The 25790-nt window shown below is 39.7% G+C and overlaps 3 protein-coding genes across 4 annotated transcripts in view; 2 read left to right on the top strand and 1 right to left on the bottom strand.

The window, feature by feature from the left end:
- The first annotated feature begins 696 nt into the window (after positions 1–696).
- blvrb (biliverdin reductase B) lies at positions 697–5018 on the top strand. The gene is made up of 5 exons (XM_042486648.2): positions 697–913; positions 2314–2475; positions 3300–3389; positions 3602–3733; positions 4406–5018. The coding sequence occupies exons 1-5, from the start codon at positions 829–831 to the stop codon at positions 4558–4560; spliced, it is 624 nt and encodes a 207-aa protein (XP_042342582.1). The 5' UTR covers positions 697–828; the 3' UTR covers positions 4561–5018.
- A 1565-nt stretch (positions 5019–6583) lies between these two features.
- sertad3 (SERTA domain containing 3) lies at positions 6584–11969 on the top strand. Of its 2 annotated transcripts, none has more exons than XM_042486263.2 (2): positions 6584–7224; positions 9356–11969. In XM_042486263.2, exon 2 carries the CDS (start codon positions 9363–9365, stop codon positions 10236–10238), a length of 876 nt encoding a protein of 291 aa, XP_042342197.1. In that variant the 5' UTR covers positions 6584–7224; positions 9356–9362; the 3' UTR covers positions 10239–11969. The 2 variants fall into 2 exon arrangements, with proteins under 2 accessions (XP_042342197.1, XP_087935428.1); XM_088079302.1 differs by lacking the exon at positions 6584–7224 and adding an exon at positions 7250–8105.
- Positions 11970–14831: 2862 nt separating this feature from the next.
- The window catches only part of kcnk6 (potassium channel, subfamily K, member 6), a 28155-nt gene continuing 17196 nt past the window's right edge, over positions 14832–25790 (bottom strand). The window contains exon 3 of the mRNA XM_042486262.2: positions 14832–16674. Within this exon, the coding sequence (XP_042342196.1) occupies positions 16424–16674 (251 nt within the window). The 3' untranslated portion in view covers positions 14832–16423. The remainder of the gene's footprint in view (positions 16675–25790) is intronic.

Below are 25790 nucleotides of genomic sequence, written 5' to 3' on the forward strand. Positions count from 1 at the left end.
ACATGGTACATTGTCTGTATACATATGTGCATAGATAATAGAAGACATATGTATGTATGGTGCTATGTAATATACTTGTTCAAAACAGACAATAAATACAGTTTAAAAAAAAAAAGAAAATATAAATCATGATGTATGAAGGTACCAGCCAGTATAAAAGTACTTAACAAGCCTCCTCTTTTGAAACATCAAAGTGATGTTGCCACAAGGGTTATGGTTCGTAATGATACAATACCTGAAAAGGGCCATTTGCTTAATGAGTATAGGCCATTTTATTTTTTGGTTTTTTTTACATTTATTTGTAATCATTGCACTAGAATGAATATAATCATTGCACTATATTACATTTCTTTATTGCACTACAATAAAAGTTATCATTGCACAAGAATGAATGTAATTATTGCAATAGAATACATTTAATTCTTGTTCTGATATGAATGTAATTTTTACATTAGAATAAATATAAATAATATATAAAGTATTTCACAAGAATGAATGTAATTGTTGCACATGAATCTGTAAGTGTCGAAAGACAGTCATCAAACTGTGGAAAAGCAACTGTTACTTGAGTACAAGATATGAGTACCTCTTCAACTACTGCTGAAAATAGGACGATGCTTCTCGCAGGAGGAGGATGGTGCAGGGCTCCTTTAACTCCGTGTGAGAGGAGGAGTCTGAGTTACGGAAGCACCTCCCCACTGTCACATAAGAGAGACGTTTCCACATATGTCAAATGTGACTTTATATATTTTAGTATATTCTGCTGCATCGGACACAGTTTGACGCGCCAATTTGTCGCTGTCTCGTGGAGCTCATTTATTACAAATAATGTCCGAGTCCATCAAAAACGTCGCGATATTTGGAGCCACGGGAATGACCGGGCTGGCGACCCTGCCGCAAGCGGTGGCTGCAGGTGAGGAATGAGAGTATAATAGAATAAAATATAATCATATTGTATTTGTACCTTATACTGGTAAAACTGTGTGAAATATACGGGTGTTCTTGATGGCTCACAATTGGTTCTTTACAGGCTGTATGCTGGTATTGCATGCAATTAGAGTTTGCAAAACAGAAAATAAGTAGTGTCTGTGGTCAAAGTTCGTAGACTTAGGTGACAGTATGACAGTCCAAGATCAGCTGAGTCTGCAGTGCTGGTTAATAGCTTTGCATTACGTAGCTGATGATAACAAAAAGGATTCATGATAAATAAAAATCAAGTTTAAGCTTCACAGTGTCAGCTTGTCCACATCTACTTCTGCTGTGGGTGTAGAGCTTGGCAGTTAATGTAATAATGATGTAATAAAAAACATGATGGGAAAGTTTTTATTGCAAAGTTGCTATCAAGCTTATGTTTTTCACTTGTCTGACTTTTGCCGCAACCTTTACAATACTAATTTGTCCTTAAACTTTAATTGTGTGTAAATTTTGATAACAATAATCCTCCATCAAATACGTTATGATATTATCCATATCAAGGTATTGGTCAGCGGCAATATTTGACACTGTCAAAGTCCACCGGTCCTACTCTGATGTACACTTTGAAAGATTGTTGATAATGTTATATTTCATGCGATTAATTTGATTCAACAGCATTTTCATTTTCTCTTTCCCTCCTCACCATGTGGAGAAGAGACTGTTGAGCCATTATAGACGTTACATTACAGGTCGGCATTTTGCTGAGTCACAGCAGGCTTTGACAGTGAGAGCTGATAGTAGAAGTTGTTCACTATCTCGCCTTAGCAGGGAGGGTGGGATCACCTTTATGTTTGTAGTGAAGTTAGTACAGGATCTTCTGGAAAAGATGCTTTATATATATATATATATATATATATATATATATATATATATATATATATATATATATATATATATATATATATATATATATACATATATATATATATATAATATATATATATATACCCTGTTTCGTGAAACTGATATCATGTCATCCTAAAATTACACTTCAGCCTGGCTAAGTTCACAACAGAGACAGCTATTGCACAATAAGCAATCAGGTGAAAGTGACAGGGTCACTATGAGGGCTGCTGACTTGATGAAATGTTAAGTTGTCTCACTTCTCCTTCCACTTCTTTATGGACAATGTTGTGAGATCCTGCAAAATTAAAGGAGAAATCCTATGAATTTAAGAAATATAACCACAGATACATATTACCTGAAATGGCACTAAGCTGCACTGCTGCAGATTTTTTTTAAAAAACTGTAGTTTTTAGGATACTTGATTTGATGTTTAGGAATATCACGGTTATGTTGGTGTGAGTAACTGTTTAATTGCCATGTTTCCGTCCTCAGGATACAATGTGACTGTGCTGGTGCGGGACCCTGCCAAACTGCCTGCTGACCACAAGGCATCCAGAGTGGTGGTGGGAGACGTACTTAATAAAGAGGATGTGAAGAAGACCATGGAAGGCCAGGATGCGGTTATCATCATTCTGGGCACCAGGAACGACCTCAGTAAGGCTCCACATTTCAAATGAAAGACACACAACCAAGCAAAAGTTATAAGAGAAAAAAAGAAAACTAACATTTTTTTAAAAAAATCTGTCCATCTAAAAAGAAATTGATAAGCACATTTCATGATACCATACTCAATGTATACTTGAATTTTCTAAATTTTCATTCACACTTTGGATTTTTCTTTGTGGTTTTGAATTTGCTGCCCTCAAGTTGCAGAATTTCTTGTACTGTTGTGTCTCTTCTCAAATGTTCACACCGATTGGTCTCTGTGTGATTTTTCTTTTTCACTGATTGTTAAAGGTGACATGTTACATAAATGTTCACTTTACTCAAGGAGGATTGTAATTTTAAGTGGTGCAATAGTGTGAAACATTCACTAGAGGTCGCCATAAGAATATGAACTGCACTGCTTATAAAAAGGTAGACAGGATTTACAACGTGACAAAAAATGTGCATGGATTTCTCCACGTCAACATCTCCATGATTCAATAAATGATCAAAAACTGATTAAATGTAGATAAATTAACCTGCACAAAAAGCAATATGCAGACAACATGGATACATGATGGGGTTCAGACAAAAAAGCCTCATTTACAGCATCAGGGTTAGCAACAAACCACTTCAGTTTATTACCGAAGCATTAACTTGTAGGTTTAAATGTATTTTTTTGTATTCACTGTGTAATAGAGTAGCTCTCTGAGATAAAGTAGTGCAAATATGTCACCCAGTGGAGAGTGCCAGCGTTTCAAACTGTTCTCAAGTGCAATTTTTGAATATTTAGTCATTAATAATCAGTAACAGATCTGACCTGTGCTCACCAGGTCCAACCACCATGATGTCTGAGGGCACCAAGAATATTATTGAAGCCATGAAGGCTCGTGGGATCTCCAAAGTGGTCGGCTGCATGTCAGGTACAACTCCCTGTTAATGAAAAATTTTAAAAAAGTGGATGAGGGGGTCAAAGAAAAGTACCTTGAAATATATTCTGTTCAGTCTTGTTTAATCATCTATTGGTTTAAGATGAGCAGTGCATTTACGAGAATAAAGAAAAGCGCATTTGACACTTGTTTGATTGCTCTTTCTTTCTGAGAATGATAATGACATTTTTATTGTTATCCCGCAGCCTTCCTGCTGTGGGATCGCACCAAAGTCCCGCCCCGCCTGGTTCCTGTGACAGAGGATCATGACAGAATGTACACAGTGCTGAAAACATCAGGGCTGGACTACGTGGCCGTCATGCCTCCTCACATTGACGGTCAGCAGGATGTGGAAAATAAGAGTTTTTTTTTCCAAACAAAAATGAATTAGATTTTTCAAATAAAAGGCAAATAAGTGCTGCAGATAGCCTATCTGATCTATTTATTTAGGATTAATTGATTCCAAGCCGCACTCAATAATCTTAACAGTTGAAATAGTTTAAAGGTTTTATGTGGAGGATTTAGTGGCATCTGGAAGCGAGGTTACAGAACTGAAACGCAAATAGCCCTTTTATTTTCATTATTATTATCGTTATTATTATTATTATTATGAGTGTGTGCTAGTGTTTGGTTTGTTCACTCTGGGCTACTGTAGAACAACTCTTTTTCTCAGGTGATTATAGATGAATGAAACATTGATATAAATGTTATATACCAATTCTTCAAATAGATGCCCCTAAATCCTACACACTGGACTTGTTAAAAAAAAAAATAAAAAATTTAAGACTGTAAGATTGTTGACATTAATTTGCACGAATTTGCTCCAAAGCAAAGTTAAGAAAAAAACAAACAGTGAATTCAAACTTTTTTTTTGAGCTGTGGCAAAAAGCTACATAGTAAAAAAACCCAAACAACTAAATATTTTTAATTCTGCAACTGCAGACAAAGAGAGAATAAATGCATCTTCTTAAATTTTCTCATAATTATTATTTCTGTCTTGCTCCCTCCAGACAAACTTCCTCTGACAGAGAGTTACATGGCGACGGAGAACATGCTAAAAGGAAGAGCCATCTCTAAACATGACCTGGGACACTTCTTCGTCAAGTGTCTGTCCACGTCAGAGTGGGACGGCAAGACTGTGGGAGTGTGGGGAGACTATAAGTAATTCCAACAATGCATTGCTGATGCCCTGTGGACAGTGAAGGGTAAAAATGTCCTCCTGACATTGTTCACTTTTCTTAATTTTCACCAAAACATCTCAAATGGTGAGACGAGATGAATAAATAACTATCAAGTCTTTATAGATCCAAACTGCAAGTGTGTTGTGCTGAACCACAAATGCTTCCCAACTTTATGATAACATCTGAGAAGCTATTGCTCTGCGTTTTATATTTTTATACTAATTTCAAGCTTCCAAGTGCCAAACCTATACTGCTGCTTTAGCTGTCGCTGTTTCTGTAGCTTTACATCATTAAATGTCTTTTCACATTACCACTCTTTACTTATTGAATGTTTTGTTTCTTATTGGTGAACATTTTGTCTGTGATGCCTCCTGGTGCTGCGCTGATGTACAGTGGAAAGTTTTTATAGCTGTTGAAAAATAAAAGACTTTATTGTACAAAAGCTTTGCTGAAAGAGTAAAGTGTCATGTGAATTAGAAGAGCTGCAGGCTATTTGTTGTTAGAGTGACAAAACAACAGCAACAATGAATTATTTACTACTCTTCTATAATCTGTACCATTTACATTACGCTTGTAAAACAAGAGGAAATGAGTAATAGAGTAAGTCAGAGGTAGATTGTGTACTCGTTTACTATTAATGTTAGTCAAAATATGTCTGTCTACTTTTGTCCTAAATTACAAGTAAATATAGCTTGTATTTAATCACTGTGAAGAACTGTACTAACAGATCCCAAAAACATATAATACATATCAGTTGATCAGTAGATTTCTCACTCCAGCAAATTTCTGCCAATGATTTCTGTCACTAGACTTCAATCTATTTATGTGGATAACAGTTTGTACTATTAAAATACAGACTGTAAATATCTAACTGTACTGGATCAGTGTTATGAGTCTTTGTTGCGTATTAGTGTTGTTTTTTATGTTGGGATAATAGGGTTAAGTATTGGTATGAAAATAATTGAACCAGGCGTTTTGTCTCCCTCTGTCACTTACAGCTCACCTCATGTGACTCTACCATTTTAAGAGGACAACCAGTCAGTCAGATGAGTGACATGTGTAGCTGTTTCGCAACTCCCTTTGGAAAAAAATGTGGCAAGGTAACCAAGGGCAGATAGCAAAACCCCGGAAGTCTATAATTCTTTATTTCAAAATAAAACGTTTTTAAAGCTCCAGTATGTAGGATTGTGGATATATATTAGGAGAAATAGAATATAATCATACCTATATTTTCTATAGTGTATAGTCACATGAAGAATAAGAATTGTGGTGTTTTTGTTACCTTAGAATGAGCCATTTGTATTGACATGAAGAGCAGGTCCTCTTTCATTGTGTCCACCATGTTGCACCGCCATGTTTCTACAGTCACCCAGAGCGGGAAGAAAAACACTGGCCCTAAACAGGACCATTTGAGTTTTCTCATCAGCCATCATAGTTCTCCTACAAAATAGGCACACAGATAAAGTTTCAGGTAATTGCAGTCTGCAACCTCACTGCCAGAGACATGTATCCTCTTATAGGCTGCATTCACTTTAACATATAGGCCTACGTTAGTAGAGGTACATGTCATTGCTCAGTATATCGCTTAAAAAACAAAAGTTGGTTATTGTCTAACTGAAAGTTTAAATTTTCTCATGAAAATTTGGTCTTTTCCTAAAACAAACACAATCAAAGTCTGTCTATCAGTCAAAGTTTAAATGTGTTCAATCTAGAGTTTGAAATGTGTACATAACAGCAAAATGATGCAGAAAATGATGACATCGCAACTAGCTTGGAAGCCAGTGGAGGCCCATATGCTTTTTATCCAGATATTTCTTTGATCTAGCACCACTGGAATTTTTTTTAAATGTTAGAGAAGTGGAATTTTGTGGAAATACAAGACAAGATAAGATAAGATAAGATAAGATAAGATAAGATAAGATAAGATAAGATAAGATAAGATAAGATAAGATAAGATAAGATAAGATAAGATAAGATAAGATAAGATAAGATAAGATAAGATAAGATAAGATAAGATAAGATAAGATAAGATAAGATAAGCCCTTATTCATCCCCAAAGCATAAATTCAGTCAGAAATAAAAGCAAGAATTAAAGAAGTAAAACAAATCAATAATAATAAGATGCACATGACTAGGATGAGAAAGGCATTTGAACAGAAACTATATAAGAACAACTGAAGACAAATCTAACGGAAATGACAACTGTATGGATATTAGCAGCAAATGTCTGTATTAATACGGCAAAATACAACATAACAGAGATATAACATAGTACATAACATAGTAAGACAGTATAACATAACATTAGTTACTATAATACAGATGTAGAATGCAATATAAGACATAACAAGGTGCAATTATATTATATTATGGTGGGAAAGTTTTGTTAACTTGGGATTTTATTTTGACAGAAATTACAGGAAGTTGTATTATGTCCTGGTAACTACCTTCATATTTTTTTGACGTCCAATACAACAGACCGAGGAGGAGCTAAAGCTGTTTTAAAGTTGAGTCGCTGATTCTTCATGTGGCTGAAAGACGAGTGTTGGAATTGAGATAGACACTGTAAAGTTTGACATGATGTTCGTCCACTTTAGTAAAAGTTAAGTCTACTGGCCGTTTTCCTCCCTGACGAGTGCTGCTGTCAGGTAAATAAATGAACTTGTCTCAAATAAGAGTGATTTGGGAAACTTTTATTAGAGTTAAAACAACGTCTCCTGTGGACGTGTACATGTGCGGAATCCAGTATTATTTTAAATATATTCTGTTTTTTTTAATGTTTATGACTTTTATTTCGAATATGCATAGTTTTACATATCTCTGTCTTCATTTATGTACGGGGATCGGTCGCCTAATATCCTTGTAGAGGTTGTGTATTTTCTTCATCTAACTTTAGCTTAAACATGAATTGTCTAAGACATGCTGACCACAACCCCTATTCAGTAATTATTAGCGTGTTACACACACATTATCGCTGTAATGTAGCGCATTCAAAGGGGACATATGCGGATGGGGATCCCTCTTCTGTCGGTGATGTAATCATTTAGGAATTAGTGCTATGCAAATTACATAATAACAAGTTTAACAATCCGGTCTGGGCGGAAATTAATCAGAGCAGGAGTGGTTTTACAAGTCTACATAATATGTTGATGTGATATTCTTAATAGATCTTTCAATTAATAAGTTCAAAGTATGGTTTTTAACGTCGAATTAATATTTGTATGTAAGCCTCACAAACTTCACTACCCAGAATGCCTTTCGATACATCTCGCCCCCAACTGTAAACCTTGTCGACATGAAACTCAAATCACGGGCGGGAGATAACTGAGTCGGTCGGCTAACGAAGTTGTAGCTTTTGAAACAGAGACTTTTAAATAGTTTTAAATCGCCGACTTATTTGCGAAAGAGTTGAATAAAACTTGACATTACTTTTTCGGGGTCGCAGACAAGACAGGATAACGACATATTAACCAACAACTTAACGGCATCGAGTCAACTTACCGAGGAGAGACGGGAAGCGATTCAACAGGTCTGTTTGCTGAAAGATGTCTTACTTTTAAACTGTTTTAAGTTTACGCTTTACTTAGATAAGTTGTTTAAAGGATTACTCGTTTTCCTCTCGTCAATCAAGATTATTCAAGTTAGTTCATATATGTTGCAAGTTATTAAATGGCCTCGGTCGAGAAGATTTCTGTTTCCCTCCTAATGTTTCACGATGAAGCTAAAGTTTACGTCACAACCCCCACATCTAACTTCATGTTAACGCCACTACTGCAGGACTTACAGGGTTCATAGCACACCTCAATGAACGCTTCATTTCTTTTAAGTGACTCGCTTGTTTAATTTGAGGATATCCATTTCGTGTTTTCAGCAGAAATTAAAACTAAATTTAGTAACTTAAATTATCTGTCAAACGATGCTGCTAACGTTAACCACAGGACAGTCAATTCTTTTAAACCCAATGTACTTTATTTATTTCAAACTTTCTTTTCTTGTTTTACCTTCACTATCCTCTGTCTCAGCCTTATCACCTAGAAATAACGTTTATATGCAACTCATTTGAAACAGTGTCACAACAAGGTAATTAAAGCAGTGAAGTAAGATACAAAAGCAATTTCTTGGGCACCGTGTTGCCTGTGTGTGGCTGCAACTTTGTTACTTTTCTGTCAAATAATGAGCTGCCATGAAGTTAAAACAAAAGTTTTCCACAGGTTGTCAGATCCCAAAGTGATGTGTTCTTACCCAGAAGTGGAACAACAAAACAACAGCAAAAACAACAATACGTTGATAAATGTAATTATAAACAGAAAAGCAAATCATCCTTATCTATGAGAAGCCGTAATATATAGTTGTACTAGATTAAACTGAAATTGCAAATGGATAGGATTTGATAAGTATTCAATTCCTCCTTCTCTTTTTTGGACTGTAAACACATGTTGTTTTTCTAGATATGTCTGTTGGGCATTCTGGTGTTGTTTTCTTACTTATATTTTTATTTTATTTCTATTTTTTTTTCAATTATTTTGCATGTTTAAAATAAAAATCTAAATCAAAATTAAATGAAATGAATTTTCATTAATTAATGTACTGTTGAGCCACTGGTAATTTTTTTCATGATTCCTCATAGACTTAATCAAATTTATGTGTTTAATTTAATCAGCATCTTGATATTCAAAGTCTTCTTCAGTAGTGTGAGAGATTGTCAATTTTTACACTGCGAAAGACATTATAACAAAGTGCTAAGTGATGATTCTTAATGGTTTATTTATTCGTTTACAGTTTAAAGATGATCAAGAAGGGCCAGAAGCGTAAACACCTACCAGAGGATGTGGAGGTTTCAGACCGGAGCAGCCCAATCTGGGAGAGCCAGCGCCAGTTTGTGTTTTCAGTTTCACTGAGCAAGTATCAGTGTGAGCTGAAGCTTCGTGAGCCCAGCCTGCGACGGTCCGTTCTGATATTCAACACACTGCGGCAGTCCAGCCTGGAGGCTTGTAGGGTGCCCTCTGTAGCCATGGAGGTGTCACAACCACCTTGTAGCTCCTCGTCTGTACCACAGGAGAGTATTTTCATTGCAGCAAAACACCACTCTGCAGTGATGTGTGCTAACAGCCACTCAGCTCTTGCTGGCTGCCCTCTGGTTTCTTTAAGTAACTTGTCAAATTGTGCTGCAAGTAGGTCTCCAGCAAATGATCACTCAAGTACATCAAATGTCCCTCTGTTGATAAAAGACGAAGATGAAGACTGGGGATCGATGTCCATGGATTCTGATTTCTCCCTTTCAGCTGCCATCTCCTCCATTCTCACTGCACTGGACTCTACCATTGACGGGAGCCCGCAGGCAGCTCCAAGGACACCTCTCAGGTCTTTAGAGAACCTGTCGGGGCCCTCGGGGGGAGGTGAGGCATGTGTCAAACAGGGAGTCAGAGGTTATGGGGGAAGCTGGGAGCAGCAGGATGATTGGAGGGTGTGGGACAGCAGCATGGAGGTGATGGGGTCCAGCTACCTCAGTGATCTCACTGTGGAGGATCTGTTCCAGGATATAGACACATCCCTGCTGGAGAGGGACATGGGAATGCTAGGACTCAGAGGTAGTGGAGGTGGATACCCAACTGTGGATGACCTTTTAAGGTATTTGATGTCTAAGACAGGAAATACTCCATAGGTGGGCTAGCATAAGGAGTAGCTGTGATGCATCTGGCAGCTTTTGTGCAACATGGAAGATATTCCCTGGAAAAAAGGGAGGTCAAGACCCAGTGAATACTATATAGGCAGTAAGCCAGTCAAGGCTATTTCTTAATGTTTAAGCAATGAGTCAGCACATAATGACCTGCTGAAATGCATTTTACTACAGTTTCCAGTGTGACTCAGCTAACCGTAACTTGGGAAGGGAGGTATGTGATTAGAAAACAAGATTTATTCAGCAAATGAGAAGTGGCCAGCAGGTAAACACTGTTGGTGGCAAGCTCTGAGAGAATGTGATTTAGCTGGCGTTTGAAAAACAACAGTTGAAACACTAATATTATAGGTCAAACTTCTGTGAAGAAATCTTTTGACCTCATATTTATCAAGATGAGTCAGGATTTCAAGTAGCTGTAGCATTCAGGGAAATGCTTTGCTAGTCAGAATAAGAACTGTTATTTTGCTTCGTTAAAAAAAAAGAAATTAAGTGTGTATAATTGTCAAAGGCTTTTATTTTATACCCATCCATCATCAGTTATATTTCAGTAACCAGTAGTTCGGGGCACAGTATATTTAAATTTCATTAATGTATCCTGTATCAGCTTCAAAGACAGTGACTCCTTCAATATTGCTCAGTGAAAAAAAATGCTTGATGCTACTCAACCAGCTGACTGTTAAACCATGTCCCATTTTTGCGCCAAAAAGTGTGAAACTAAAATAGTTTTAAATGTTTTCTCTCTGACACGTGGTTCTACCTACACTGTCCAGCAACTCAAAAAAAATGTATATATTTGTGTTTAAACTGAATTTTATTCAAAGAGCCTTTACAGTACTATGATAATATACAACACATCCTCATGGCCACTGTTGGTCTGTTACAATGGCTAAAGTCACAACCATGACACAACAGCCTCAGTAGTACAGATGTGATATTATTGATCAGTCCTGGTGTTAAGCCTCATTCTGTGAGCCACATTGGCTGGTGGGAGTCTGGATGGTGCTGACCTAAACCCTGTGAACAGTTGTTCACAAATCAGTAGGTCACTTTTTGCTTGTTATAGTGGGGTCCACATGTTTTGTCTGCATCTGAATTTTTTTGCACTTTTGTTAATAATATACATTTCTAAGTCATGTGAGCATGTGGTGTTCTGTTCTGTATTTATTAAGCAGTGGTAATATTACAGGTGAGATTTGGCCAAATTTTTCCGTTAAAACCCATGAAGTGGAGTCTGATTACATGTTCTTGTAATGTATTGTCTAACAGAAAAACACATAAGGAAAGGTGTGTTAACTGTAATTTGACCTGTTATATTTGTGCATCCAGCATTTAACCCAACGCTGCTGAAATGTGTGACAGGAGAAACACAGAGATGAATTGAGGAAGCACATGTTGCCTGTTTGTCAGGTTTTTGAACTTGCTTTCTATGCAAAGGTCCTTTTGTGAATAGCCAGGCTGCAGTCTAACTATTTATAAATGGCATGTTTTGTGGACAAGAGAAGTAATTTAATGTCACATCCTATCTGAAGATTGATTCACTAAAGGTATAGAAATGTACCGTCATGGCAGTTATTTACTTTTATTTTCTGTACAAATATTTTAATGGCTATGTTTTATAATTGAGGGCAGAATGCCTGGACACTGTATTTTTTTTTAAAAGAAGGCTGATGTCTTTATCTATACTGACATTTTTAATAAAAAAATGTAAAAATGAAATTGTTCTGTATTTTCATTGTTTCACATGATTTAATTTTAAGTTAAAAAGTGTCACACAGGACAGAATTGTCTCTTACATAAAGCTAATATATTGCATAAAGTATACTTCTCTGCAGATTAGGGTTGTAGGGATATACCTGTTTTAAGGTATACTGTGATATGAAAGTTTACAGTTATCATTCAGTGTACTTTTGCATATTTACAATATTGAAAAAAAATGCAACTGGGTGGAGAATCTAACCTTTTAGTTATTTTCAGAAGGGAGGCTTTTTACTCATACTTTGATTGAAAAAATAATGGTTTCAAATCCTAATTATAATGATAAAAACATTTGTTCAAGCAACACTAGCCCCTGTTTTTATTTCTTGAACTTGGGTCATTCTGACTGATAATAATAATAATAATTCTGTAATACTGTGATACTGTGAAACCGCAATATTTTCTGAGACGGTTATTGTATCGTGAAAATCTAATACTTTTAAAACCCTACTGCAGATATTTGACAGGAATGGGGGAAATGAATAGGGTGAAACAGATGGAAACTGCACATAAACAATACTTTGGTGACTTAAACGCCATCATTTGATGCTCTTTCATTTATGAACCTCTAGAACAGCTACAATATTTAGAGAATCATGAAAGTCAAGAGCATTACATTTTGTAACAGACAATATGTAAAACCAGAAATATTTCAGTAACGAGTCAGTTTTTGCACATCGAAGCTGACCTGCTACCAATCTATCAATCAATCAATCAATCAATCCTTTATCCAGACTCAGGGTCCATACAAAAAAGACAAAACATCACATACAATAAATACAGTAAAATCATGTCATAAAAATAGTTAAGTTAATATATACTAATGTCGGACAAAGAGACAACTATACCAGTGTCTCCACAGCTGGGATTGGTGACGTGTTGTGCTAGTCCTTATGTCGGACAGAGCTAGAATAATTTTATTCTCAGAGCCCTTAAACCAGCAGGTAAATTTATACATGAGATTCCTTAAAACAGCTTGGAGGGTATTAATTCCTGCAGCCACAACCATTTCACTGGCACTACAACACTTGGGTCTCTGGAGTGATATTCTCATGGCATTATTATAGCCACCTGCAATCTCTTCAAACTTGTCTTTTTGTACTTGAACCACATGTGAGCAGTATAAAATGGTGTGCAATATGCTCTGAACAAAGATACCTTCACGTCATTTAGACACATACCAAATTTACGTAAGAGTTGTTTTGCCTAAGCATACATCATCTGGCACTGCCTCTGAATATCATCACCATCTGTCATTTCTGCTGTTATGAAATGTCCAAGATATTTCACCCTATCACATACATCAACATTGTTATCAGACAGTTTAAAGACAGGGAATTTTAGAGTTTTGTCCTCTGTGGATCTTCAGTTCATGACAACACTCTTATTAGCATTATATTTGATGTCATGCTCCACACCATATACAGAGCAAATAGTATCATCATCTGCATACATGATTCACAGGAATATAACCAATCATGCATCCAGTATTACATGCTTTTAGTTGACTAGACAGACCATCAATATATACATTAAAAAGAACTGGGGACAAAATTCCCCTGTGTCTCACACCATTACCAACCCCAAATGGGGATGAGACACAACTGCCCTGTTTTACACGCATAGTCTGGTGGGCATATCAGTACGCCAAAATTCATACAATATATTTAGGAACCCCTTTTTGATTCAGTTTAAAGAACAACTTTGCATGATTCATACGATCAAAGGCTTTAGAAGCGTCAATAAAATACATAAGGACTGGAGATTTTGACCTCTATAAGCTTTGAACCCTTGCCAAGTCTGCTATCCTGTAAAACACTTATGACGTTCAGTTCATTTGGACGTCATCACTATCACACCTGATTCAGAAACCTACAAATAGTAGATAAGTTGAGCTAAGTACACAAAGACTGTCCAGGATGACGGTAAGCTACTGATCAAATAAAACTAAACAAAATTAGCTGACAATCTGCAGTTGTTCTAGTTCCAGCCATATCCCAAATAAACCAGAGCTAGTGAAAGTTAACATGGATTCTTGTAGGCAGCTTCACCCACGGTCACTCCCCACTATAAGAAAGCAATCACTTTGTCTCATCCAAGGTGTCTGCAAATCCTTTAAGTATCTTAAATTCAATATTATAAATATTAGGCCTAAAAAGTCATTAAATAGTCTTTGGTTTCAATTGCCACAAAATGTGTCAAGCTCTTCTGCATGATAGTTCACATTTCTAATGTTACTAATCTTAAAGACTTATTTTAATGCTTGCTGACACCTGATTTGAGCCCATAAAACACTTCATTTCTTAAGGTAACTGAAAACTGACCCAGTGTTTCGATTCTGCTCTCAGGTCTCATACTCTTGAGAAAACAAGGAACCTTTAGCTGCTGCTGGCTGCTATGTCCCGATGACTTCAGATTCTAATTGTGTAACTCCCATACTGCTGTCTTTTTATTTCTTTTCATTTTTGTTTTTGAAATTTTATGTCCTTGCATTTGTGGTTGTATTACTTGTATTGCTTTTGTTGTTGTTGTTTTTAGTCTATTTCTTTGAATTATTTTATACTGACATTTTATACCCTGCATTATTTGCCCTCTGGCTTTAATTTGATCCTAACGTTACCCTGGTTTTGTCTTGCTTGTGTTCATTTGGACTGTTTGACCTTCTGTTTTTGTATTGCCATCTCTGTATCCCACTTCTGCTTTGCTTTGTTTGTCAAAGCACTCTGTATAAGACATGCAAATTATTTTTTGCTGGATGAGTTCATGGTGACTATCTCAACAAAGACAAGGAGGACATGATTATAAAAAAACGTGACAAAATAATACATGAATACTCTTTTTTTTAATTTAAGGTTGTCCAATATTACTAAACTACAACAACAGAAACACCAACATGGACAGACAACTTATTTTACAGTATCAGGATATAATTTGCCTACTTATTAAACTCCAACTTTTATGGTAAAAGAAGAATAACTGATGTTAACAGTAAAGTGCATTTCATGTATGTGTTCATGATCTCTAAGTCACACATAGCATGTTTGACAAGTAAGATTTGGTTTCCCATTGAAATTAATAACTTCCACAATCACCACAATTAAACACTCATTATTTAGTTATTTTTTTTCTTTTCCTCAATCCCTCGATTCCAACCCTTTGACCCTATTTATTACTGCTCTGGAGGTGCGGTAACATGTGCTGCATATCTGTCGTCACCAGGGGGCAGCACCATAAAGGAGGAGAGTCTACGTCCTGAGTCAAACACAGCACCTGTCTGTTGTTTCTGTACTCTTCAGGGCTGACCTCGACGCAGGAAAGTCAGTACTTTCTTTTTAGGAGGTGATCAAAAGTTTTACTGGAGTCACTTGTCATTTCACCGCAGTTTTGATCATTCACGCTTGTGAAGATGAATTCAAGTGGTGCAGAAATGAGTAAAGGCCAATCCAGGCTCTGAATATGACTGGATGTCTGGTCATAGTAAATTTTGTCAAGTTGAAATGGCAAGTGCGTCCACTGATTGTGTTCAGCATCAAGATTTCAATTCAGCACAGTTAAACACTGATCAGCCAAAACATTACAGCAACTGGCGGGTGAAGTGATTAACATTGATCATCTTTTTAAAATGCAATGTTCTGCTGGGAAACTTTGGGTCCTGGCATTCATGTGGATGGTACTTGACATGCTCCACCCACCCACTGAAGACCAAGTACCAAGGGATATGGGAAATTCGGAGGCCAGGTTGACACCTTGAGCTCTTTGTCATGTTTCTCGGGCCATTTCAGAGCAGTTTTTGCAGTGTGGGGTTACATGGTTTGTACAAATATTTGGGTGCAGCACGTCATGAATGCCAAGTTTCCCGGCAGAGCACTGCATTGCAACAAGACAATCATTACTTCATTAGCCAGTGTTTTGGTTGATGGGTGGACATGTATATTTTAAGTCTTGAACTAGCAACCAAAACCTCTGGCACAAAAAGTAACGTGACAAAAATGCATGCAAGATAAGACTGATCTGAAAACAACCAACAACGCATCAAAAGTTTGTGCTCCGGAGCCCCTTCATGTGCTAATCCTGAGGCTGCAGACACAGCAGCCAAGCCTACATGGTGAACACATCACAGTTACACCAGTGTTGAGAAAGCCCGGGTAGGTTTCCCTAGTCAAGTTAGGATAATCCTTTCATATGTGCAGAAAGCGGTGTGTAGAAACCACTCACAAACAGTTTGGCAGTCCTCTCACAAAGGCTGAATCTTAAGACTCATCTCAGTTTTACACAATAGTTGTGCTCTCTCCTCTGGATGTTTTTAAAAAGGTGGCTTAAGAAGACAAAATTAGAAAATTGAGACAAGAATTCAGATTCAGCCCCCCACTCTGAGTCCCAGAGGTAGCTTTTTTCTTTTCTCTGCCCCCCACAGCTCAGCCTGTGTTAATGGTGTTGTAAGAGGGCTGTGATCCTGGCTCCAGGGGCTTACTGGCCTCTTTTTCTACCAGGTAAGGGGGCGTCTGATCTTCATGTTTGTCCTCCACAATGGGCTCCCGGTCTTCTTCCAGGTCTGAGTCCTCGCAGTGTGGCAGCTGCAGGAAGGCAGTCAGGCCATGCAGATCAGCCATTTTGTGGAAAGTGCGCAGGAGGAGGAACATCATCATCAGACCCACAAACAGGTAGACTGGGGGGAGGGGCAGAGAGACAATGGTCACAGGAGGTAATTTATTCTTATCGATTTTTTGCAAAAGAAAGCATTACCTGAAGCTGACAATATTTCTGAAATATTTGATGCATCAGGTTTGGAAAAAAATGGCCAGGAGTGCTTCTCCTCAAATGCATCCCCATCCCATAAACATGGCAGGTGGATGAAATGGCACACCTCAGACTTAAACAGCTAAAACTCACCAAGAAATTTTATACAATCTGCCAACCTTTTCTTCTGATTTTCGAAATTGGTCAAATACTCATTGATATGTGAGATTTTAGGATACATACTGTATGTATACACAGTACTGTATGTATGACAGTGTGTATGGATAGCTGTATTGTTTGTTGTTGAGTTGTTAATGTTGGGAAATTCAATAGAAATATTTGAACAAAGGTTCAATTTACAAAACCCGCTTGAAAATTTAGAAAAGATGCCTGTTTTACTGGTTTCATTTGTAACTTTGGAAAACGATAAAGGCTCATTATAATTAAGTTGTCCTTCCATGTTGTATCTGTCAAACAATTCAGTTTTACTGGTGCATTATGAGCATAACACTTTAACTTGAACCCTTAGGGCCTGCTTTAATATTACACACTTGTAACACTCTGCGCACTAAAAATATATATCCTTTATTTTAACCAGGCAAAAGACTCATTGAGATTTAAAATCTCTTTTGCAAGAGTGACGTGACCAAGAGGGTGGCATGAAACATGGTTACAACAATAAATACAGGCAAACAAACAAATAATACTATCACACGATACAAAGAGCGAGCACAATGTCTCATTAAAATGCAAAATAGAACAATCAGAAACCAAAAAAAAATGAATTTATCAATTTCAGTTAACATTGGAGTCGCAGTCACATTGATCAAGAGTGCTATTTTCTTGACCTTTTAAAAGTGACTTAAATTCCCTCATAGTAATCAGATCAGGCAGTTTTAAGTCATTTTGTAAGTTATTCCAAGTAGAAGGGGCGGCAAATTTAAAAGCTTTTTAGCCAAGTTCTGTGCGAACCTTGGGAACCAACATCAAGAGAATACTGTGAGAGCGCAGGCCATATTGTGTATTGTGTGCAGTATTCTGGTTTTTACACATATATGTGCACAAATAAGAAGGAACAAGACCAAGTAGACTCTTGAATATAAAAACCCACCAGTGTGAGAGCCTGCAGACAGACAGAGAAGGCCAATTAGAGGGCAGCAGCGTACAATGTACAGTGGCGTATGCGGTAACCACAGTCGGTGATGAAACGGAAAGCACAATGGTAAACAGCTTCCAGCTTCTTTAGGCACTGATCAGGTGCATTCATAAAAAGTAGATCATCGTAATCCAACAAAGGTAAAAATTTGCCGAAATCAAGTGTTTCATTGAAATGCGCTTTTCAAACTCAAGCTTTAAAAAAATATTATACATTGATATGATTTTCTACTTTCATTGAGTTTGTTTTTTAACTATCACCAGTCCTAATAATAAATATCAGATATTCATTAATTTTCAGAATTGTAACCCTTTAAATGGCAGGTTTTTGTCTTGATGCCACTTTGTTTTAACCAAAAAACAACAACCAGTAAACACAAAAAATAATTATTTTTAGTATACTACATGCAAAGTAGATTTTTCTGATTATCACAACCTAGAACATGTCAGTGTTTTGCAGCAACATTGATTGTGACAGTGCACCTAGAGGAAATAGCATGTATTTTCTTCATATGCCAAATATGGTAAAAAAATGACATCAGGTGGAAAATAGTAAAAATGATAAATTCCAAGGCAAAAGCCAAGAATAACAACCAGAAATAATACAGTGCATGCTTTTATGCTTTTGTGGCTGTGGGATCAAAACTTGCAGTTTAAATGGTTTTCAATAGTGCATTTTTTTGCACTTAATAGTATGAATGTAACAATTTTGTTTGCACAGTGTATTTTAGACTTATTTTGGGAGCTGACCTAGAAAAAAAGATTGAACAAAAATACACAATCTTGCCAAAATGTATGCCATATGCATCAACACAGCCAAAAGTATCAAAAAAATTGAGAATATCAAGTGCGTAAAATGTGCCAAACAGTCCCCAAAGGGCTAGATATTAGCTGAACTGTATTTGCTGATCCTCTGTGGTTACAGGTAGAACACACCACCCTATATTTGCTGGTGTGCTGCTTCTTATGTGGGAGGAGTGGTGCAGTGCAGGTATGACGTTCAGTGTCTACCAGCTGATAAACAACAGCAGGTCGCAGGAAATCTGTGTTCAACTTTAATTGGATCTTTTTTTAACACATTTTAAGCATTGGCAGAGATTTATATCAGTTGGATTCGGCCACAAAAAAAACATGTAATATATTTGTTTATTTAGTCTAAATTGCATGCATGCTGCACACAGCAGTCGTTTCACACCAGCATAAGCAATATGTTCCATGTTGTGTAGAAATGGAGTAGATCAGGTCAGGTTAGAGCACACCCACAGAGCACCCTCTGACCACATCTAGCAGTGATGCAAAGGTTCCAATGACTTAAACAGAATTAAAAAAATCCAATGATAAATAATATTCTTGATAAATGATCATTTTATCTTGCCGATCACAGAGAAAAGGACAAAGGAAACTGCCGTGTCCTCAGATCTAATCTTTACAAGTTCACTGTTGTGCCTGTTGGTTTTAACAGTCTGCTCTATTCATGACTACTTAAGCTCTGAAAATGTGGCTTGCAAATATCTAAAGAATTAATGTCAGAGTCTGACATACACTGGACCATGCACAGGAACTAGTTTTTGTAAATCCATTTCACCAAAAACGAGGACAACAGTGTCCTAAAGTGGAGGCAAAGGTGAAAAAAACCCTTATGGCTTTCTCCTGTCACATGTACGCACTAAACTGCCCCGAATACCCACAGAGTTCAGGTCATGGACAATGGTCTCTCACTATCCACATAGGGCAACTCTTAAAAGCAAAACAGTATAGGATTACTGAGGCCTCTGGTACTAAACACTTACCGTTACTGTGGGAAGTTTATAGTAAGTGGTGCAGGGGGAAGTCCCAGGGGAAATATAGTGTAAGCTTTTATCCTTTTTGGGTTTCCACCTGCAGGTTTCAGGAAGCCACATTTGAGACTTACAAATACCTTTCTGCAACCTATTTTAGATTCAAAGAGCAGTTAAAGATAACCTCCCCTTAATGTGCTTGAATCAAACAATATGTCTATCTTTAATCTTTAATGTTTGACTCTCTTTTTTTCCACCAGCAAAGCACCTATGGTAGAAAGCAGAACCTGATGAGTTGAAGGACTTTGACTGTCCAAACTACCATCTCAAAATATTTGCTTTTCAGCTACACTGGAACTGCTGTGCAGCTGTGGAAAAGCCTTCAAACAGCAGTTTTTAAATTTGCATGGTCAGTCATATGTTGAGGGAACATGTTTGGGGGCCTCTGCATTGCATAACTTTAGAATCAGGAAAAAGTGTGAAAATGTAAAAGGAATACTTCACCCACAAAATGACCATTTATAAATCAGTTAGTCATGTCATATTACCCTTTAGATTAACTACATTTATCTAAAGCATAACTATGTTTGGAAAAAATCGGTTTACAAACTTTCACACAACTCATGCAATATAGTCTCATTTATCCAGTTATATGCTTGGTACTTCCCAAACATATGCATTTTCATTAAAAAAACATAATTTTGGATTCTGGCTTCGTAGAGAGCATAGATAAAGCCCTTTTCCCACTTTGCAACTCCTTCTCGTGTTTAAAAAAACTGCGCAAACACGTTAATTTTGGTGGAAAATGGGTATGTGTTTCACTTTTAGTTCAGTTTTAAATACTAAAACTGCACGAGTTGTGTCAGAGTTTGTAAACAGATGCTTAGTTTTGCTGTTGTTAAGTGCTCTCCAATTAATCAATATGTTCCATTTTTTGGTGAGGTATGCAAGAAATTTTTTCCCCACAAATTCAAGGTGACATGGCATAACCAATTCATTTTTGTATGATTTAGTTTATTTGCACACAATAAAAAACAGCATAAAATTCAGATTGAATTATAAAAAAAGGATCAGGAGAGGTCCAGAGGCCTGAGGCATATACAAACAGACCCCCCCCCGCCAATGTGAAAACAGCAAACAAAACCGAAGAAAAACCAAACAAAACCCCCTAAATGATAATTTTAGAGAAAAATACCCCGAAAGGTAAATGACAACAAAGAGCCAGTCATTTTGCAGAAAGCAGGAAAAGTAACCAGTCATTTTGTGGGTGAAGTATTACTTTAAGTTACTGTCTAGGAGTTGACCCTCATTTTCACTTACAGCAGGAAATGCATTCAAAAGAATACATTTACATAAGATCAGTTTTAGCACTTCTGCTGGGAAAACAGTAGTAGTTTCAGGAGACGTCACATCAGGCCACATCCTCCAATCGGTTACTAATCCTCCTCAGAAACCTGCTGGGACTGTGTGGGTTAATCTGACTCGACCTACATCGTTATTATATAATACAGCATGTGGGACGAAGAAACAACACGGCTGACTCCGTGTGAACTGCTGGGCGCCATTCCAAACTAAAGTCAAGGGATTAGCTGAGGACAGGACATGGAGGAAAACAGAAACACAGAAACTTCCAGAGTGTCCACCTGGGGCCATAAAATCAAACATGAAATACCTCCAATTTAACAGACAAGGAGGGGTGTCAGCAAAACAATACTTAGTCAAACGATATGTTTGTGTCGCAATGTTGATAAGAGATGTTATGCAGCACCTTAAACTAGAAAAGGTCAGATTTATTTTACGAGGCTCTATTGACAACTTTAATAAGATTTGGAAAACCTTTATGGATTATGTAGAGGCGAGGGAGTAATAATCCTCCCAACTTTATGCTACTGCTACTAGGTTAAGTGTGCTGTCAATAATAACATTTAAAGCAATCTTGTGTTTTAATTAACATTTATACTGCATATTACATTGTTTTTGTTGAGTTGTGTCTCTATATCTGAACTCCTCACATCTGTCCTGTTAATTGAAAAACCAATGAATAGATGTTTTAAAAAAATGTTTAAGTCACATTTGGCCATAGAAGCCAAATGTTAATCACTAACACATATTCTGACAGTAATAAAGTATTTCAGGGTGGAATTTTCTTGTTTGTCAGTCAAACAAACGAATATATAAAAAGCAGAATTTGTTCCTTTTTGGTCCTGAATACAGCAGACCACATAGTGTTTGTCAGGTATTCACTGTCTAGTTCTCTGACTGAGACCACAGAGGAACAAAACAACAGCATGGTTACTTTTGGCCAAAAAGGTCATTCTGGCCCTGATTCAATTACAGAGAAAACACCCGCACAGAAGCTGAAAAACAAGAGCTTGACTGTGAGAATAACCTCCATCATGTGACAGTGAAGTCTTAATCTAAAACAAGAACAAAGAGCCACTAGGATCCAGTTTCATGAAGAAGCACATTTACAATTAACATCTGAGTCATATCGTTGGGAATGCACCCAAATGGTTTCCACGCTATTTTCCAGTCCAGCCTGTCAATAATACCACAACACATGCTGTTGCTTATTCCACAGTTTTACAAATGACACACTCTAAAACAGTTATCACACAAATGTCACTTCCATCACCCAAATATATTGCATTTTAAATAATTCAAAGTCAACACTGGCTGACAATAGTTTTAAGTAGCACACAGACATCACCTTGTCTAGATGAAGCTTTACAGTGGGAATGAAATTAAGTGAATTAACATCATGAGTCACTGGGTAGAAGAGGTGTGAGATGACTAACAAGATGTCGTCTGACAGTCACCTTCTGATATGGAAATCCACTCTTTAAAAAGTCCCGTTTAAGTCACAGTTTCCCTGATCAGACAGAGTCTACAGCTATGATTGTAACGGGTGTTGTACGAACCCAGATGCAGTACACCGGTAAACAGGAATAGTTGGTAATGACTTTTATTCAGCCCAGCACAAATCAAACACGAAGCAAGATGAAGTAATTCTGCATACAGTTCGTTCTTCGGGTCGGAACCCACAACAAAGTCTCTGGAGGGAGATCGAAGCAACGAACCGAAGCTTACGTCACTCGGCGTGGATGCGGAGGAAACCCCGTAGCCCAACAGCTCGGCAGCACGTGTGGAGATACCGTCGAGGAGAAGGCGGAAGCGTGGTCGGGGACAGGCGGAGGTTCCGAAACCGAGTGAGCAGTCCGATGATGCAGCGGTACCGATGGGGATGGACCAGGAGGATCGTCGGGGCCAGGCGGAGAAGTCTTTACCAGCAGAGCAGATCAGGAACGCCAAAACAGAACTCGTGGTCGGGGACAGAAGGCAGGTAGGTTTACCGGGGATCGGGCGAAGAGAGCAGGTCAGGAAAAGGCAGGGTCGGCTTTCAAAGATCTGGCAGGAGAATGCTGGAGAGTCTTGCATAGTGCGAAGGAACAATCTGGCAACGAGTGTGTGTGTGTGTGTGTGGGAGGCTTATATACTGGGTTGATTGCTGATGAGCTGCAGCTGGAGGTGAGTGAGTGAGCAGGCAGAGTGGGCGTGGTCAGCAGGTAGAGGGAGCAGAGGGAGAGTGAGTGAAAAAGTACTGAGAAGTGTGAGAGGAGCAGGAATTGTGACAGGACCCCCCCCCCAAAGGGACGGCCCACAACGTCCCAAAAACGAACCACCGAAGCAGGGCGGGCGGCGGGGGCCCGGACGAGGGTCAGAACTCCTCGGAGACCCCAGACACACTCCCCCCGTCGTCTGAGAGAGTACCACCGGCCTCCGAGGCAGAACCCACGTCATCATCCCCGGGCGGCGTGGAAACAGGAGCAGGACGGGAAGCAGAACCGGAACCCCCACGTGCCAGGACGGGTCCGGAGGGCTGGTCGGGATGCTGCCGATGGAACTCCTCCACAAGGTCGTCATCCAGGATCTGGCGCGCTGGAACCCATGACCGCTCCTCCGGGCCGTACCCCTCCCAGTCGACGAGGTACCGAAGCCCCCGTCCACGGCGGCAAGAGCGCAGCAGGCGGTGCACCGTATAGGCAGGGGTCCCATCTATGATGCGGGGAGGAGGAGGAGGTCAGGACGGAGGTTGCAGAGGGCTCTCTCGGAATGGCTTGAGTCGGGAGACATGAAAGGTGGGATGGACCCTCATGGACCGGGGTAACCGCAGTCGGACCGCCACCGGGTTGATCACTCTGTCGATGGGAAATGGGCCGATGAACTTGGGAGCCAATTTCTTAGAGTCCTCCCTCAGGGGGAGATCCCGTGTCGACAGCCAAACCTTCTGCCCTACTTGGTAGGCTGGAGCCTGGGATCTGCGACGATTGGTGGCCGTAGCGTACCGTTCTGCGGACCCCAGCAGTGCAGATCGGGCCTGGGTCCAAATCTGGCGGCAGCGACGGATGAAGGCCTCAACTGAAGGGAAGGCGGTCTCCTTCTCTTGGTCAGGGAACAAAGGGGGTTGAAACCCATACGCACACTGGAATGGAGACATGCCTGTAGCAGAGCTGGTGAGGGTGTTGTGAGCGTACTCTACCCACATCAGATACGAGGACCAGGAAGCAGGATGCCTGGACGCCATACAGCGGAGTGCTGTCTCCATCTGCTGATTTTTTCTCTCAGTCTGGCCGTTGGATTGTGGGTGGTAACCGGAGGACAGGCTGGCAGATGCACCCAGGAGGCGGCAGAATTCCCTCCAGAACGAGGAGGTGAACTGGGGACCCCGGTCCGAGACCACATCAGTAGGAAGGCCATGGAGACGAAACACGTGTTCCAGGAACAGCTCAGCAGTCTCTTTAGCAGATGGGAGTTTTGGCAGGGGCACGAAGTGAGCCATTTTACTGAACCGGTCTACCACTGTCAGGATTGTGGTGTTGCCTCCCGACAGTGGCAGACCGGTTACAAAGTCCACGGAGATGTGGGACCAGGGATGATGAGGCACACGTAGGGGCTGAAGGTGACCAGCAAGAGCCCTCCGGGGAGCCTTATTCTGGCTGCAGACTGGACAGGCGTTGACAAAGCCAGAGATGTCTTCGTCCATGGTAACCCACCAAAACTGGCGTTGCACCACCTCCTTGGTGCGGGCAATGCCTGGGTGACAGGTGAGCCGAGAACTGTGTGCCCACTGCAGAACCTCGGATCTCAGGTCTTGAGGGACGAAGAGCCGGTCTGGCGGGCAGGAACTGGGCCCCGGCTGGTCCTCCACCGCAGCTTTAACCCGGTCCTCGATGGCCCAGGTGAGGGCGGCCAGGAGACAGGAAGCAGGAATTATACTGTCCGAGTTGGAGGAGTCCCCCTCCCCAACCAGAAACTGACGGGACAGGGCGTCAGGCTTGACGTTGCGGGAACCGGGTCGGTATGACAGAGTGAAGGTGAATCTGGCAAAGAACAGAGCCCACCGGGCTTGACGGGAGTTGAGTCTTTTGGCTGAGCGGATGTACTCGAGGTTCTTGTGATCAGTCCAGACGAGGAAGGGGACCTTGGTTCCCTCCAACCAGTGTCTCCACTCTTCCAACGGCAATTTCACCGCGAGCAGCTCGCGGTTACCAATATCATAGTTCTTCTCTGCAGGGGATAAACGGCGAGAGAAGAAGGCACAGGGATGAAGCTTCTGGTCCTTGGCAGACCGTTGAGAGAGAACGGCCCCCACACCCACATCGGAAGCATCCACCTCCACCACGAATTGTCGGTCGGGGTCCGGGATCAGGAGGATGGGAGCCGAGCTGAATCGTCTCTTGAGCGTTTGGAACGCTTCCTCCGCGGCCGGAGACCAACAGAAGGGGATGTTGCAGGAGGTGAGGGCTGTGAGAGGGGCCGCCACAGCACCGTAGCCCCGGATGAACCGCCTGTAGAAATTGGCAAAACCCAGGAAACGCTGCAGCTGCTTGCGGGAGTCAGGAACTGGCCAAGAGGTGACCGCCGAGACCTTGGTAGGGTCCATCTCCATATGATTGTGGCTTATGATGTAGCCCAGGAAGGAAACTGATGTGGCATGAAACTCACATTTCTCGGCCTTTACGAAGAGGGAGTTGCTCAGCAGACGTGGCAGGACGGTCTGGACGTGGTGAACGTGCTCTTGCTTCGTGCGGGAGAAGATCAGAATGTCGTC

This window comes from Plectropomus leopardus, chromosome 6 (assembly GCF_026936395.1).
Source record: "Plectropomus leopardus strain MGB_pleo_1.0 chromosome 6, ASM2693639v1, whole genome shotgun sequence".
NCBI lineage: Eukaryota > Metazoa > Chordata > Actinopteri > Perciformes > Serranidae > Plectropomus > Plectropomus leopardus.